Source organism: Hyla sarda, chromosome 10, assembly GCF_029499605.1.
Source record: "Hyla sarda isolate aHylSar1 chromosome 10, aHylSar1.hap1, whole genome shotgun sequence".
Lineage (NCBI taxonomy): Eukaryota > Metazoa > Chordata > Amphibia > Anura > Hylidae > Hyla > Hyla sarda.
The window spans coordinates 22177079-22194898 of record NC_079198.1 but is presented as its reverse complement, the minus strand read 5'-3'; the positions used below and the strand labels follow the sequence as shown (position 1 = coordinate 22194898).

At 43.2% G+C, this 17820-nt stretch overlaps 1 protein-coding gene across 4 annotated transcripts in view; it reads left to right on the top strand.

The window, feature by feature from the left end:
* The window catches only part of IRF3 (interferon regulatory factor 3), a 53894-nt gene that overhangs the window by 27492 nt on the left and 8582 nt on the right, over window positions 1-17820 (top strand). For 3 of the 4 annotated variants that reach the window (XM_056541944.1, XM_056541943.1, XM_056541941.1), the window contains exons 3-8: window positions 2063-2228; window positions 3234-3325; window positions 5903-5954; window positions 7963-8115; window positions 10459-10539; window positions 12224-12592. In XM_056541944.1, coding sequence (XP_056397919.1) covers window positions 2063-2228; window positions 3234-3325; window positions 5903-5954; window positions 7963-8115; window positions 10459-10539; window positions 12224-12592 — 913 coding nt within the window. The remainder of the gene's footprint in view (window positions 1-2062; window positions 2229-3233; window positions 3326-5902; window positions 5955-7962; window positions 8116-10458; window positions 10540-12223; window positions 12593-17820) is intronic. The other variant, XM_056541945.1, reaches the window with a different exon arrangement.

The window sequence follows — 17820 nt, the reverse complement described above, 5'->3', positions numbered from 1 at the left end:
TCTTAATCATGGCAACATAATACTGTACAAAGAGGGTTTATATGTGCTGGTAGATGAATGAATGAGTAGTTACACACATGTTAACCTGTGAGGTGCCGGGATGCAACTCCAGCGTGTGACGACAGATCCGGTGGATGTAGCATGAATCGCAAAAATTAAACCCTCACACAATGGAGTTGGACAAAAAAATTTAAGTTATGTCTGTCAGAACACAAAAAGGGGGAAAAAAAGGTTTTGTTGGGGGAAAAAAATGACATGCTATATAAATTGGGTGTCGCCATAATTGTACTGACCGACAGAATAAAAATAACATTATTTTTACTATACAGTAAATGCCATAAAAAAATCCAGATATTTACAATATTTTGGACTTTAAAAAAAAAATGCTGCATGAAGCAACAAAGATTTACCACTAATATAAAGTACAATATGTAAAAAAAAAAAAAAAAAAAAAAAATATTTCAAGAATCGCGTCACTAAGTAAAAGCATGTCAGAGGTATTACCACTTAAAGGTTTTACCTTAAGGGGTTAAATACACTTCTCCCTTGTATGGATGACCCACCAATATATCAGTGTCCCACCAATCAGGGGCTGGAAACCACAGGGCCCAGATGCAGAAAAATTGCAACACCCCCCCCCCCCCCCCACACACACACACACACACACACACACAAATTGGGGTACAGTTTCACTAATCATCACTGCAGAAATGACAAATTACAACAGCTCTGATAGGACAATCAGGAGAATACACAATGATATCTCTGACCTGAGTGACGTCTTCTCTGTTGTCTTTCCTTTTCCTCTTCATCTGGGGTAGTCTCCTTGTCTTCTTCCTGCTACATCTTCTCTGTAGAGTCTGACGCCCGGACATCATTGGTTCCTCAGCAGATCCTCATCCTCTGTATAAAGACAATAATCCTTATATGGGTACGTTCACACTGCGGAATTCCACGCAATGAACATTACCATGAGTGTGAATGGGTTTACATGAGACCTGTACACACTGAGGAATTTCAGCGGCCGACAATTCTGCCGCTGAAATTGTTCTGCACAGAGAATGAAAATGTTCATTCTTTGTGCAGAATTCCGCAGCACTGCATAGCCGTCAATGGTGATGGCGCAGTGCCGCATGGTCCTACTGCCGCCCCTGGCTGCCAGGCTGTATCTCCGCTCGCTGAATTCCTGCGAGCAGAGATTCAGCTTGATATCCGCAGTGTGAACGTAATCCTGACAGACATTGCGCCACCTGAATATAATACTGGCCGCACACTGTGCCCATAATGATATTGTCTCACACTGTTTCTTCTTCAGCTAAATGCCACCCCTGCACTGTCCTCTCCCTGATCCCTTTGTCCTTCTCCTCTGGACTCCTCTGTTCCACCCCCTCGACCCCTAAGTCCTCTCCATGGTCCTCTGCCCCAGAACCCAGAGTCCTTGCCATGCCCCCTCTGCCCCTCCCCAGAGTTCTCTCTAGGCTTCTCTGCCCCACTCCCCAGTACCCAGAGTCCTCTCCACAGTCCTATGCCCCCTCCACAGACCTCTCTTCAGGCTAATTTGTTGTCCCCCTCCCCAGATCCAAAAGTCCTCTTCATGGTCCTCTCCCCCCCCCCCCCCCTCTCCGAGATCTCCTCACCCTCGCCCCCCCCCCATCCTTGTTCTTCTCACTCCCCCCCATCCTTGTTCTTCTCACTCCCCCCCATCCTTGTTCTTCTCACTCCCCCCCATCCTTGTTCTCCTCACCCCCCCCCCATCCTTGTTCTCCTCACCCCCCCCCCCCCCATCCTCGTTCTTCTCAACATCCCCCTCCATCCCATCCTTGTTCTTCTCACTCCCCCCCATCCTTGTTCTCCTCACCCCCCCCCATCCTTGTTCTCCTCACCCCCCCCCCCCCCATCCTCGTTCTTCTCAACATCCCCATCCATCCCATCCTTGTTCCTCTCACAGCCAAAGGCTGCCCGGGCATGCTGGGAGTTGTAGTTTTGCAACAGCTGGAGGCACCCTGTTTGGGAGACACATAGATAATAGCAGAATGATTGAATGATCTCATTGTCTCTCCAGGCCTGGGCCATTGCTAGTGGTTGCTATGATCCCCTGACGGAAAAGCCCGATCCACCACGATGGAAGAGGAATTTTCGCTCTGCTTTGATTCGGAAGGAAGGAATACGCATGATTCTAGACCACGGCTCCGATTCTGTTAATCCTCATAAAATATATGAGATCACCAGTAAGTTATTGTATTACATAAGGAGCACATATCAGAGGGGGCCATTGGAGATATGACGAATGAAGGAGGGTGGTGGTAAAAGGAAAGGACACCTGTCTAAATGGATCTATTTTAAGGGCACATTGAATTATTCTGAATAAATCTTGTCCAGGGAATTATGCTGTGGAGTCTAAAGAACTAGTGCAGCGCCAGAAAAGTCCTGGGGACCAAACTGAGAGGTTTGGATCATGGTGGATGTCAGTCTTAGATAATTGGCAGGGTGGTAGACAGGGAAGATATGTAGGGTGGTGCAGCACTGCGGAGAGCTTTGTGGGTAATGAGTTTTAAAGGGGTACTCCAAAGGAAAACATTTTTTTAAATCAACTGATGCCAGAAAGTTAAACAGATTTGTAAATTACTTCAATGTAAAAATCTTAATCCTTTCAGTACTTATCAGCTGCTGTATGCTCCACAGGAAGTTCTTTTCTTTTTTTAATTTCTTTTCTGTCTGTCCACAGTGCTCTCTGCTGACACCTCTGTCCATGTCAGGAACTGTTCAGAGCAGGAAAGATTTGCTATGGGGATGTGCTCCTACTCTGGACAGTTCCTGGCATGGACAGATGTGTCAGCAGAGAGCACTGTGGTCAGGCAGAAAGGAAATTCAAAAAGAAAATTACTTCCTCTGTAGTATACAGCAGCTGATAAGTACTGGAAGGGTGAAGATAACTTTCTAGCACCAGTTGATTTAAAGAAAAAAAAAGTTTTCCCAGCTGAGTACCCCTTTAATTTGGATTCTTTGGTGAATGGGCGACCAGTGCAGTGACTGGTGCAGTATAGCCACTTTTCAGAAAGAAAAGCCTTGCTGCTCCATTCAGGATAGTTTGGAGAAGGGGGTTTGAGAAAGGGAACACAAAAAACAGAAACATGAACAGTACCATGCCCTGGTTTTATAATGACATATTTAAAGTAATTTTGGAAAGAAGCATCTCTCATGAAAGATTCCTGACAATATCTCGTCTCTTTAAGTTCCAGCAAATGGAACTGCTCAAGAAGAACAATATAACAGCACTACTGCAATTCCTACCTCCTCCAACAACCAAGACCTTCATAGTACATCAGTGAGTTATATCCAGTGATCCCTCCTTATTGAAGCTCATTTGGCCATAGTTCAGTTATGTTTCTTCTCCCTAGTGTTTTCTAATTGATTCTACCGTATAATAATTCAGTCCTTATATGCAAGAGAAAGAATATTAACAAATCGGTGCTCACTATTCTGCTGGTGGGGTCACTGTGTACATACATTACATTACTTATCCTGTACTGATCCTGAGTTCTATCCTGTATTATACTCCAGAGCTGTACTCATTATTCTGCTGGTGAGTTCACTGTGTACATACAATACATTACTTATCCTGAGTTATATCCTGTATTATTCTCCAGAGCTGTACTCACTATTCTGCTGGTGAGGTCACTGTGTACATACATTACATTACTTATCCTGTACTGATCCTGAGTTCTATCCTGTATTATACTCCAGATCTGTACTCACTTTTCTGCTGGTGGAGTCACTTTGTACATACATTACATTACTTATCCTGTACTGATCCTGAGTTATATCCTGTATTATACTCCAGAGCTGTACTCACTTTTCTGCTGGTGGAGTCACTGTGTACATACATTACATTACTTATCCTGTACTGATCCTGAGTTATATCCTGTATTATACTGCAGAGCTGTACTCACTATTCTGCTGGTGAGATCACTGTGTACATACAGTATGATATTTATCCTGTACAAATCCTGTGTTAAATCCTTTATTGTACCACAGAGCTGCATTCACACTTCTGCTGGATTCAGATCAAATCTCCCATTGTTTATGTAATGGAGCCCTGATATTAGACATTAAGAAGTAATCTGATTAAGGGAAGACTAGCTATCCCATTATAAAGGTCTACTAAACAGTAAGGCTGGGTACACGCTACGGAATTTCCGAGCACATTGTTGTCAATGTGATTCCGATGCACAATGCATATTACAGAATTTCAGCAGAGGAGATTTCCGCCGCTGAAATTCCTTCACCCATCATTCTTTTGCTGGAATCCATGTGGAATACAGGTCCACGCAGTCCTAGTGCCGCCTGGTTCTATCGGCACCGACCACCTTTGGAATCTCCAGCATGAATATTTCTGAACATAACCTTATGGGTGTTTCTGACTACAAGCTTGACAACTTCCAGTAACAACCAGCAGAACTATGAATGCAGCTCTGAAATACAATACAGCTTGTAATTCATAATAATAAAGGTTAAATCAATGAAGTCACTTGATTTGAACTAATAATGGCATTTAAAGGGGTACTCCGCCCCTAGACATCTTATCCCCTATCCAAAGGATAGTGGATAAGATGTCTGATTGTGGGGGTCCCACGCTCCCTCAATGCAAGTCTATGGGAGGGGGTGTGGTGGCCACCACGCCCCCTCCCATAGACTTGCATTGAGGGTGCGTGGCCTGACATCTTGAGGGGGCATGGTTGTGATGTCACGACCCCCGCCACCCTCCCATAGACTTGCATTGAGGGGGAGTGGCGTGACATCACGAGGGGGCATGGTTTGGATGTCACGACCCCCGCCACCCTCCCATAGACTTGCATTGAGGGGGAGTGGCGTGACATCACGAGGGGGCATGGTTTTGATGTCACCACCCCCGCCACCCTCCCATAGACTTGCATTGAGGGGGCATGGTGTGACATCACGAGGGGGCATGGTTTTGATGTCACAACCCCTGCCACCCTCCCATAGACTTGCATTGAGGGGGAGTGGCGTGACATCACGAAGGGGCATGGTTTTGATGTCACCACCCCCGCCACCCTCCCATAGACTTGCATTGAGGGGGCATGGTGTGACATCACGAGGGGGCATGGTTTTGATGTCACGACCCCTGCCACCCTCCCATAGACTTGCATTGAGGGGGCGTGGCGTGACATCACGAGGGGGCATGGTTTTGATGTCACGACCCCCCGCTGCCCGCTCCAAGCAATCGCTCCAGCGGAGTACCACTTTAAAGGGGTACTCTGTTGAAAACCTTTTTTCTTTTAAATCAACTGGTGGTAGAAAGTTAAACATATTTGTAAATGACTTCTATTAAAAAAATCTTAATCCTTCCAGTACTTATTAGCTGCTGAATGCTACAGAGGAAATGCCTTTCTTTTTGGAACACTGATGACATCACGAGCACAGTGCTCTCTGCTGACATCTCTGTCCATTTTAGCAACCATGCATAGCAGATGTATGCTAAGTGCACCGCGGTGGCTCAGTGGTTAGCACTGCTGCCTTGCAGTGCTGGGGACTTGGGTTCAAATCCCACTAAGGACAACAATAAATAAAGCATTATTATAATAACGTCAGCAGAGAGCACTGTGCTCGTGATGTCATCAGAGAGCATTCAAAAAAGAAAATAATTTCCTCTGTAGTATTCAGCAGCTAATAAGTACAGGAAGGATTAAGATTTTTTTAATATAAGTAATTTACAAATATGTTTAACTTTCTGCCACCAGTTGATTTAAAAGAAAAAAGTTTTTCACCGGAGTACCCCTTTAAGGATGGACATTTCTTTTAGTTGTCATGTGTGTTGTATACCATATTATATTCTTCATACCGACATATTCATTATCTTATTATTACTGTTCGTTCCGTGCAGAAAGATCTGTTTGAAGAACTGGAGCATCTGGATCTTTACCAAGGGAGTGAGGGTAATGTTGATTTATTACTGATTTCCCATGTGTATCTTTATTTACTTTATATGTATTAATTCGAGTAGAATACAGACATAGCGCACATCTACAATCTTGCATAATGATCTGATTGCTTCTCAGCATAATATCAAAAACTAACAGGTTGTTAGTATACATTTTTGATCAAAAAGTACAAGCCCACTCGCCACGTCAAGGCCACCTATTCAGAGTGGGTCCCTAACGTCCCTAGCATAAAATGGCGCAGCACCGGGCGGCGACCACCACCGCCGCGACACAGGTGCCCACGGGGGGGGGGAGCGACCCACTGGCAGAGCGGCACCAATGCCTCTCAAACCAGTCTATAGGCCGCACCCGCCCGCAGACACAGCACCACGGCAGCAACGGACGCCGCCCCGCACCACACCAGTGTGAACAAGGTGTAATGGCTCACTTACCCTGCTCTCCCAGTCAGACTGGGAGGCTGCTAGGAGTGAAATGGCCCTATTGTGGTTAATTACCACCTATATAGGTTTTGGCTGTGGGGGGTGGGGGAAGAGTGCAGCACATGTTCAAAAAAACAAAAAAAAGGGGGAAGAAAGAAATCACAATATGAATTCGAGTAGAATACAGACATAGCGCACATAGGTGCGGCCTATAGACTGGTTTGAGAGGCATTGGTGCCGCTCTGCTAGTGGGTCGCTCCCCCCCCCGTGGGCACCTGTGTCGCGGCGGTGGTGGTCGCCGCCCGGTGCTGCGCCATTTTATGCTAGGGACGTTAGGGACCCACTCTGAATAGGTGGCCTTGACGTGGCGAGTGGGCTTGTACTTTTTGATCAAAAATGTATATTAACAACCTGATAGTTTTTGATATTATGCTGAGAAGCAATCAGATCATTATGCAAGATTGTAGATGTGCGCTATGTCTGTATTCTACTCGAATTTATATGTATTAATGTACAGACTTTGTTTCATCTGCTGCTATTAAAAATGATCTTAGGTAACGATATGTTTTTACTTTAGACTTTTTACTATTTGTAGCATATACTGTAGTCATCGCACATTCACATGGGCTGATATTATGAAGCTCTCTATGTATATAAGAACATTCCATTCAATGACAGCAAACAGAGGACTGGGACATATTGAAGAATTTGTGCACACAGGGGGAGATTTTTAAACACCTGTCCAGAGGAAAAGTTGCCCAGTTTCCCATAGCAACCAATCAGATCGCTTCTTTCATTTTTAAGCGATCTGAACAGGTTTTGATAAATCTCCCCCACAGTATATTAGAAAGTTGCAGATCAGTTTATTATACAATGATTAAGGTCATTTTATATATATATATATATATATATATATATATATATATATATAAAATAAATATATATATATATATATATAATATATAAACTGGAGCAATATGCTATTGGGCCAATAGATCAAACTCTTAAAGGGGTACTCCGGTATAATATTTTTATTTTTAAATCAACTGGTGCCAGAAAGTTAAACAGATTTGTAAGTTACTTCTATTAAAAAAATGTTACCCTTCCAGTACTTTTTAGCAGCTGTATGCTACAGAGGAAATTCTTTTCTTTTTGAATTTCCTTTTTTGTCTTGTCCGCAGTGCTCTCTGCTGACACCTGATGCCCGTATCAGGAACTGTCCAGAGCAGGAGAAAATCCCCATAGCAAACCTATGCTGCTCTGGACCGAGGTGTCAGTAGAGAGCACTGTGGACAAGACAAAAAAGAAATAAAAAAATAAAACAATTTCCTCTGGAGCATACAGCTGCTTAAAAGTACTGGAAGGGTGAAGATTTTTTAATAGAAGTAATTTACAAATCTGTTTAACTTTCTGGCACCAGTTGATTAAAAAGAAAAAAATGTTGTCCAGCAGAGTACCCCTTTAAGTTTGGTGGATCTAATAAACCATCTTATAAATGGAGTCACTTCAATAATACTGTTATAAATGGGAATAGTAAGTTGCGCATATGAAATGTTCTTCAGAATTGTTCCTTCCTTGTGTAGATTTATTTGCTGAACAAGCACTTTACAATAAAGCTACATTACCAGAAGGGCATTTGGGTGGAGCCGCTTCCGCAGCTGCCTCTGCTTTCCAAGAAGGAGCTTATGCCATCTACAGTGATGTTCCGTCATATACAGCTGGTGCAGTGCATTCTGGTACGTTTTTTTTTGTTTAGTTTTGTTTTTTTAGCTTTAGTTGACTACAGCATAGCTACATTGTCTAACAAGGTTTAAAGGGGTACTCAGGTGGAAAAAATTTTGTTTTTTAATTAACTGGTGCCACGAAATTAAACAGATTTGTAAATTACTTTTATTTAAAAATCTTAATCCTTCCAGTACTTATCCGCTGCTGTTATGCTCCACAGGAAGTTGTATTTCTTTCTGGAATTCATTTCTGTCTGACCACAGTGCTCTCTGCTGACACCTCTGTCCATATCAGGAACTGTCCAGAGCAGGATAGGTTTGCTCTGGGGATTTGCTCCTACTCTGGACAGTTCCTGATATGGACAGAGGTGTCAGCAGAGAGCACTGTGGTCAGACAGAAATGAATTCCAGAAAGAAATACAACTTATATCATAGCCCCGCCTCCTCATGATGTCACACCCCACCCCCTAAATGCAAGTCTATGGGAGGGGGCGCGACGGCTGTCACGCCCACTCCCATAGACTTGAATTGAGGGAGCAGGGCGTGAAGTCATAAGGGGGCGAGGCCATGACGTCATGAGCTCCCGGTGCCGGCTCCAGCGTTCGGTACAGTTTGTTCCAAACGCTGAGCAGCGGAGTACCCCTTTAAGATTGAAGGTCCCATTCACACAATGGAATTTAACACAAATTTTGGTACAGAATCTTGAATTCCCCTTCAAAACAGTCTTGAAAATCTGTGTATCCCTACATTTATTTGTATAAAGCTAATCCATGATGAAAACCACAGTACACTCTGTGCCATTCAGGCTTCAAATCCGTCTCAAATTTTTTCGACTAAAAAAAAAAAATCTAACTAGACCGCCTTTTTATTTTTTTATTTTTTTTTTGTGCCTGAGCCGTCAGGTGTCATTACAGCCTGAGCAGAAGGGATTAGAAGAAGATGGCAAAGGGGAAGGGGGAGAAGATTTTGCCACTTGTTACATATGGCAAAATCTGATGACAGGTTCCCTTTAAAATATTTTTACTGCACTCCTGTAGTTTAGATAAATTATCCTAAAACATTGCACAAACTTTATTTTACGTTGCTCCTCAATTACTGGCACCAAAAGCCGCTATTAAAAGAATATATAATAAAATAATCTCTGGTGCATTAGGATATCTCATCACAGTAAAGTTAAAGGGGTACTCCACTGGAAAACATTTTTTTTTTTTTTTAATCAGCTGGTGCCAGAAAGTTAACCAGATTTGTAAATTACTTCTATTAAAAAATCTTAATCCTTCCAGTACTTATCAGCTGCTGTTATGATCCACAGGAAGTTCTTTTATTTTTGAATTTCCTTTCTGTCTGACCACAGTGCTCTCTGCTGACACCTCTGTATATTTTAGGAACTGTCCAGAGCAGGAGAGGTTTTCTATGGGGATTTTCTCCTACTCTGGACAGTTCCTAAAATGGACAGAGATGTCAGCAGAGAGCACTGTGGTCAGGCAGTAAGGAAATTCAAAAAGAAAAGAACTTCCTGTGGATCGTTCAGCAGCTGATAAGTACTGGAAGGACTAAGATTTTTTTTTTAAAGAAGTAATTTACAAATCTGGTTAACTTTCTGGCACCAGTTGATTAAAAAAAAAAAGTTCTCCAGTGGAATACCCCTTTAACATTTTATGTTAACGCGATGAAGATAATCATGGCTACATCCGTCTGCACAAAACCGATAGAGAAGAGAGTCAGTTACTGCCACTGAGAGAAAATAGTAAAATAACGTTATCGTACACAGTTAAAGGGGTATTCCAGGAAAAAAAAAAAAATTATATAGATCAACTGGCTCCAGAAAGTTAAACAGATTTGTAAATTACTTCTATTAAAAAATCTTAATCCTTTCAGTACTTATGAGCTTCTGAAGTTAAGGTTGTTCTTTTCTGTCTAAGTGCTCTCTGATGACACCTGTCTCGGGAAACGCCCAGTTTAGAAGAGGTTTGCTATGGGGATTTGCTTCTAAACTGGGCGTTTCCCGAGACAGGAGTCATCAGAGAGGACTTAGACAGAAAAGAACAACCTTAACTTCAGAAGCTCATAAGTACTGAAAGGATTAAGATTTTTTAATAGAAGTAATTTACAAATCTGTTTAACTTTCTGGAGCCAGTTGATATATATATAAAGAAGTTTTTTCCTGGAATACCCTTTTAAAAATATAATATTTACAAGAAAGCAGAATGTCACAGAATTAGTCATAATATAGTTATTGCACATTTGCTCTTTTCCTCTTCACAACATATATTTATATATTGTTATCAGTTATAAGAGATTGGATATAAATTTGTATTTTATTTTCATTTGATAAATAGTTTCTTATTTTTGCAGGACAAGTTCTGTCCCAACCGGTTAAGGACCAAGAGAGTTTCCAGCAAAAGATACTTCAACATTTTAGCTACAATTCATTCCGTAAGGTTCTTATTATATTATTTAAAGCAGTGGTCCCCAAACTGTGGCCCTCCAGATTTTGCAAAACTACAACTCCCAGCATGCCTGGACAGCCAATGGCTGACTGCCGCTTCTAAAGTGAAAGTGAAACTATCCCGGCTAGTCAGTCAAGCTGTTCGGGACGTCCCGAACAGCGAGCAGGACACTGGGAGGGCTCTTACCTGCCTCCTCGGCATCCGATCCCCGAATGGCTGCTCCGTGCCCGAGATCCAGGCAGGAGCAGTCAAGTGCCGATAAAACTGATCGCTGCCATGGTTACCATGGCAGGTATCTGTGCAGTGAATCAAAGTGTGCAGTACTATAGCCCTCTATGAGGGCTATAACACTGCAAAAAAAATTGTGTAAAAAATTGTTAAAAAATATGTATTAACCCTTTCCTGAACAAAAGTTCAAAACACCCCCCTTTTCCCATAATAAAAAATTAAACATGTAAATAAAAATAAATATAAACATATGTGGTATTACCACGTGCGTAAATGTCCGAACTATAAAACTATATCATTAAATAAACCACATGGTCAATGGCGTACACGCCCAAAAATTCCAAAGTCCAAAATAGCGTATTTTTGGTCACATTTCCAACCATAAAAAAAATGAATAAAAAGTGATCAAAAAGTCCGATCAAAACAAAAATGGTACCGATAAAAACTTCAGATCATGGCGCAAAAAATGAGCCCTCAAACCGTCCCGTCCCCATAAAAATAAAAAAGTTATAGGGGTCAGAAAATGACAATTTTTAACATATAAATTTTACTGCTTCTAGTTATGATTTTTTTCAGAAGTACGACAAAATCAAAAGTATACAAGTAGGGTATCATTTTAACCATATGGACCTACAGAATAAAGATAGGGTGTCATTTTTACCAAAAAATTTACTGCGTAAAAACAGAAGCCCCCAAAACTGACAAAATTGTGTTTTTTCTTCAATTTTGTCGCACAATGATTTTTTTTCCCGTTTCGCTGTACATTTTTGGGTAAAATGACTGATGTCATTACAAAGTAGAATTGGTGGCGCAAAAAACAAGTGGTCACATAGAATTTTAGGTGAAAAACTGAAAGAGTTATGATTTTTTTAAAGGTAAGGAGGAAAAATGTCAAATGAAAAAACAGAAAAAAACCTTAAGTCCTTAAGGGGTTAATGAGAGTTACCCTTTAACAACAATGTGTGAACTCAGCCTTGCAGAAAATATATTCAACGCCACACACAGCAGCGGGAAATACGCTGCGTATTCCTTGCTCACTATACACACAGGGTTTTCCGGCGGCAGCCCTATGTGTGTAGTGAGTTTTGGAGGCGGAGCCGCGCGTCACAGACATGCCGGCATATGGCTCCGCCTCCAAAACTCACTACACGCATAGGGCTGCCGCCGGAAAACCCTGTGTGTATAGTGAGCAAGGAATACGCAGCGTATTTCCCGCTGCTGCCATAAATTTTGCGCAGCGTCAAATACGCTGCGTATACGCCCTGTGGGAATGCACCCTTAGTGAACGTTTTTACGAATCCACCTTCCGGTATGTAAAAAATACAAAAATCTTACAATGAAACATCACCCAAGGTAAACTCGGCCTTGTCCTGTGTATGAATTACAATTTTTTTTAAATAATATAGAATATTTTCATTTCATTGGTTTTCCATTGACTACAGAAACAGATTTTGAAGTAAACATTTACTACCGAGGAAAACTGGTTCAGACCACAATGGTGACAAACCCCCATGGATTCCTTATCACTGCTGAACGACAGGCGGGTCCGGATGACTACTTGGCCCGTGTATATCTGCCGGAACCTGCATCGGTGATGGCTGATCAGTTATTGGTCGAAACAGTGAACCATCTCCTGACAAAGCTGAATAAGGGGACTCTGGTGGAAGTTCGAGAAGGAATGATCTGTGCCAAGAGATTTGGCGCTTGTAGGAGCTTTTGGAGTTTAACAGATAAACCAAACATAAAAATACCAAACCAGATCGACAAAACGGAGCACACCATCCTGTGCAGCATCCAGCAGTTTATTACAGGTAACTAATTCTTAGGGGTCAGCTTGGATCTTGTAACGTGTGCAACTTAAAGGGGTTATCCAGGCTACGCCGGCTGTTTTCGGACGTAGGAACGTCCTTCTTCCGGCCTCCTTGGAGGCCGGAAGAAGGACGTTCCTACATCCGAAACAGCCGGCATAGCCTCTGAGCGCCCCTTACCGTCTCTGTTCATGCCGCGGTGATCCCGGACCTCGGGCCTGCAGCTGTTTACCCGCGGTGAGTGCACGCTATTCTCTTTCATTGTATTGTTTGATACTTTATCTGGTGTGTGCACCCCGCAGGTGCTGCGTTGTTATTTATCGGGTCCGGAGGCTGCCTGTGTATACCAGTGGTATCGTATATCTGCGTGCTTAAGCTGTACGGTGTGCTCTCTCCCTCTCTAGTGGCTTAAAGATTTGTAAATTACTTCTATTAAAAAACCTTAATCCTTTCAGTACTTATGAGCTGCTGAATTAGAGTTGTTCTTTTCTGTCTAAATGCTCTCTGATGACACGTGTCTCGGGAACCGCCCAGTTTAGAAGCAAATCCCCATAGCAAACCTCTTCTACTCTGTGCAGTTCCCGAGACAAGCAGAGATGTCAGCAGAGAGCACTGTTGCCAGACAGAAAACAACAACTCAACTTCAGCAGCTGATAATTATGGAAAGGATTAAGATTTTTTTTAATAGAAGTCATTTACAAATCTGTTTAACTTTCTGGAGCCAGTTGATAAAAAAAAAAAAGTTTTTTCCTGGAATACCCCTTTAAATGGGTACTCCTGTGTAAAACATTTTTCTTGAAATCAACTGGTGCCAGAAAGTTAAACAGATTTGTAAATTACTTCTATTAAAAAATCTTTACCCTTCCAGTACTTTTTAACAGCTGTATGCTACAGAGGAAATTCTTTTCTTTTTGATTTTCTTTTTTGTCTTGTCCACAGTGCTCTCTGCTGACACCTTTGTCCGTGTCAGGAACTGTCCAGAGCAGCATAGGTTTGCAATGGGGATTTTCTCCTGCTCTGGACAGTTCCTGATACGGGCATCAGGCGTCAGCAGAGAGCACTGTGGACAAGACAAAAAAGAAATTCAAAAAGAAAAGAATTTCCTCTGTAGCATACAGCTGCTAAAAAGTACTGGAAGGGTAAAGATTTTTTAATAGAAGTAATTTACAAATCTGTTTAACTTTCCGGCACCAGTTGATTAAAAAAAAAAAAAAATGTTTTCCACCGGAGTACCCCTTTAAGATAATTATAATCCAGAATTATCTGTGTATTATGTATTATATATGCATTAAAAGGGTAAACTTTGCAGTTAAAATCTTCAACAGATCAGGCTGCGTTCACGCCTGCATTGTCTGTTCTCTTACCCTGCTCCATCATTGTGGGAGAAGAACAGAAAAAATAGCTTTGGCAAATCAGATGCCATTGACTTTAAAAGGGTACTCCGCTGCTCAGCGTTTGAAACAAACTGTTCCGAACGCTGGAGCCGTGTGCTTGTGACGTCATAGCCCCACCCCCTCAATGCAAGTCTATGGGAGGGGTTGTGACTGCCGTCACACCCCCTCCCATAGACTTGCAAGGAGGGGGTGAGGCGTGACTTAATGAGGGGGCGGGGCTATGACGTCACAAGCTCCCGGCGCTGGCTCCAGTGTTCAAAACAGTTTGTTTCAAACATTGAGCAGCAAAGTACCCCTTTAACCCCTTAAGGACCGAGGGCGTATGGATACGCCCTGAGCATTTCCGGCCCCCACCGCTAGCCGGAGGGGAGCCGGAGCCGGATGCCTGCTGAAATCGTTCAGCAGGCATCCCGGCATATCGCCCAGGGGGGTCATTATGTCCCCCCATGTCGGCGATTGCCGCAGATCGCTGGACAATTCAGTCCAGCGATCTGCGGCAGATTCCGGGTCAATCGGGTCTCCAGTGACCCGATGACCCGGAATAACTGGCTGATCGGGGCCGTCAGAGACTGGTGCCACCTCACGATCGCCCTGATTCGTCGGCCGGATTACCGGCCGACCAATCAGGGCGCCTGCTGCGGGTGTCACTCCCGCAACCCGCTCCGCCCCTCTTCCGGAGGACGTGAGCGGGTGGGGGAAGACGACCCCCGGTGCTGGGGACCCCGATCCCCGGCGCCCCTGTTGGGATCGGGGCCCCAGGAGCAGCGGTGGCGGCGGAGACGACGAGGGACTGACCTGTGCGGCGAGGATCGTTGGAGGTGAGTGACAGCCTCCTGCTGTTGCTTAGCAACAGCTCCCAGCATGCAACAAGGGCATGCTGGGAGCTGTAGTTATGCAACAGCAGGAGGCAGACCACCACAACTCCCAGCATGCCCTTATGGGCATGCTGGGACTTGTAGTTTTGCAACAGCTGAAGGCACATTCTTTCTATGTAAAAGTGTACCTTCAGCTGTTGTGTAACTACAACTCCCAGCTTGCACAATCAGCTAAAGTGCATGCTGGGAGTTGTAGTGGTGCATCTGGTGGTTGCATAACTACAACTCCCAGCATGCCCGTTGGCTGTCGGTGACTGCTGAGAGTTGTAGTTTTGCAACAGCTGAAGGCACACTGAGTTAAGTAGTAAACCAGTGTGTCTCCAGCTGTTGCATAACTACAATCCCCAGCATCCCCAGCCAATGTAGTATGCCTCCGGCTGTTGCATAACTACAAGACCCAGCATGCCCTTCCGCTGTCCGTACATGCTGGGGGTTGTAGCTTTTGCAACAGCTGAAGGCACACTGGTTGCAAAACACTGAGTTTGTTACCAAACTCGGTGTTTCACAACCTGTGTGTCTCCAGCTGTTGCAAAACTACAACTCCCAGCATGCACTGATAGACCGTCCATGCTGGGAGTTGTAGTTTTGCAACAGCTGGATGTTCCCCCCCCCCCCAATGTGAACGTACAGGGTACACTCACATGGGCGGAGGATTACAGTAAGTATCCGGCTGCAAGTTTGAGCTGCGTCAAATTTTCTGCCGCAGCTCAAACTGCCAGCGAGAAACTACTGTGAACCCCCGCCCGTGCGACTGTACCCTAAAAATACTACACTACACTAACACTAAATAAAATAAAAAGTAAAAAACACTACATATACACATACCCCTACACAGCCCCCCTCCCCTCCCCAATAAAAATGAAAAACGTCTGGTACGCCACTGTTTCCAGAACGGAGCCTCCAGCTGTTGCAAAACAACTACTCCCAGTATTGCCAGATAGCCACTGACTGTCCAGGCATGCTGGGAGTTTTACAACAGCTGGAGGCCCCCTGTTTGGGAATCACTGGTGTAGAATACCCCTATGTCCACCCCTATGCAATCCCTAATTTAGGCCTCAAATGCGCATGGCGCTCTCACTTTGGAGCCCTGTCGTATTTCAAGGCAACAGTTTAGGGCCACATATGGGGTATCGCCGTACTCGGGAGAAATTGGGCTTCAAATTTTGTGGGGTATTTTTTGCTATTACCCTTTTTAAAAATGTAAAATTTTGGGGAAAACAAGCATTTTAGGTTAAAAAAAATTTTTTTTTTTACATATACAAAAGTCATAAAACACCTGTGGGGTATAAAGGTTCACTTAACCCCTTGTTACGTTCCCCGAGGGGTCTAGTTTCCAAAATGGTATGCCATGTGTTTTTTTTTTTTGCTGTCCTGGCACCATAGGGGCTTCCTAAATGCGGCATGCCCCCAGAGCAAAATTTGCTTTCGAAAAGCCAAACGTGACTCCTTCTCTTCTGAGACCTGTAGTGCGCCAGCAGAGCACTTTTCACCCCCATATGGGGTGTTTTCTGAATCGGGAGAAATTGGGCTTCAAATTTTGGGGGGTGTTTTCTGCTATTACCCTTTTTAAAAATGTAAACATTTTGGGAAACCAAGCATTTTAGGTAAAAAAAAATAAAAAATGTTCACATATGCAAAAGTCGTGAAACACCTGTAGGGTATTAAGGTTCACATTACCCCTTGTTACGTTCCCTGAGGGGTCTAGTTTCCAAAATGGTATGCCATGTGTTTTTTTTTTGCTGTTCTGGCACCATAGGGGCTTCCTAAATGCGGCATGCCCCCAGAGCAAAATTTGCTTTCAAAAAGCCAAATGTGACTCCTTCTCTTCTGAGACCTGTAGTGCGCCAGCAGAGCACTTTTCACCCCCATATGGGGTGTTTTCTGAATCGGGAGAAATTGGGCTTCAAATTTTGGGGGGTATTTCCTGCTATTACCCTTTTTAAAAATGTTAACATTTTGGGAAACCAAGCATATTAGGTAAAAAATAAAAAATTTTTTTTACATATGCAAAAGTCGTGAAACACCTGTAGGGTATTAAGGTTCACATTACCCCTTGTTACGTTCCCCGAGGGGTCTAGTTTCCAAAATGGTATGCCATGTGTTTTTTTTTTGCTGTTCTGGCACCATAGGGGCTTCCTAAATGCGACATGCCCCCAGAGCAAAATTTGCTTTCAAAAAGCCAAATGTGACTCCTTCTCTTCTGAGACCTGTAGTGCACCAGCAGAGCAATTTTCACCCCCATATGGGGTGTTTTCTGAATCGGGAGAAATTGGGTTTCAAATTTTGGGGGGTATTTTCTGCTATTACACTTTTTAAAAATGTAAAATTTTTGGGAAACCAAGCATTTTAGGTAAAAAAAATATAATTTTTTTTACATATGCTAAAGTCGTGAAACACCTGTGGGGTATTAAGGTTCACTTTACCCCTTGTTACGTTCCCTGAGGAGTCTAGTTTCCAAAATGGTATGCCATGTGTGTTTTTTTGCTGTTCTGGCACCATAGGGGCTTCCTAAAGGTGACATGCCCCCCAAAAACCATTTGACGCTCCTTCCCTTCTGAGCCCTCTACTGCGCCCGCCCAACCGTTAACATAGACATATGAGGTATGTGCTTACTCGAGAGAAATTGGGTTTCAAATACAAGTAAAAATTTTCTCCTTTTTACCCCTTTCAAAAATTCAAAAATTGGGTCTACAAGAAAATGCGAGTGTAAAAAATGAAGATTTTGAATTTTCTCCTTCACTTTGCTGCTATTCCTGTGAAACACCTAAAGGGTTAATACACTTACTGAATGTCATTTTGAATACTTTGGGGGGTGTAGTTTTTTAATGGGGTCTTTTATGGGGCATTTCTAATATGAAGACCCTTCAAATCCACTTCAAACGTGAACTGGTCCATGAAAAATAGTGAGTTTGAAAATTTTGTGAAAAATGTCAAAATTGCTGCTGAACTTTGAAGCCCTCTG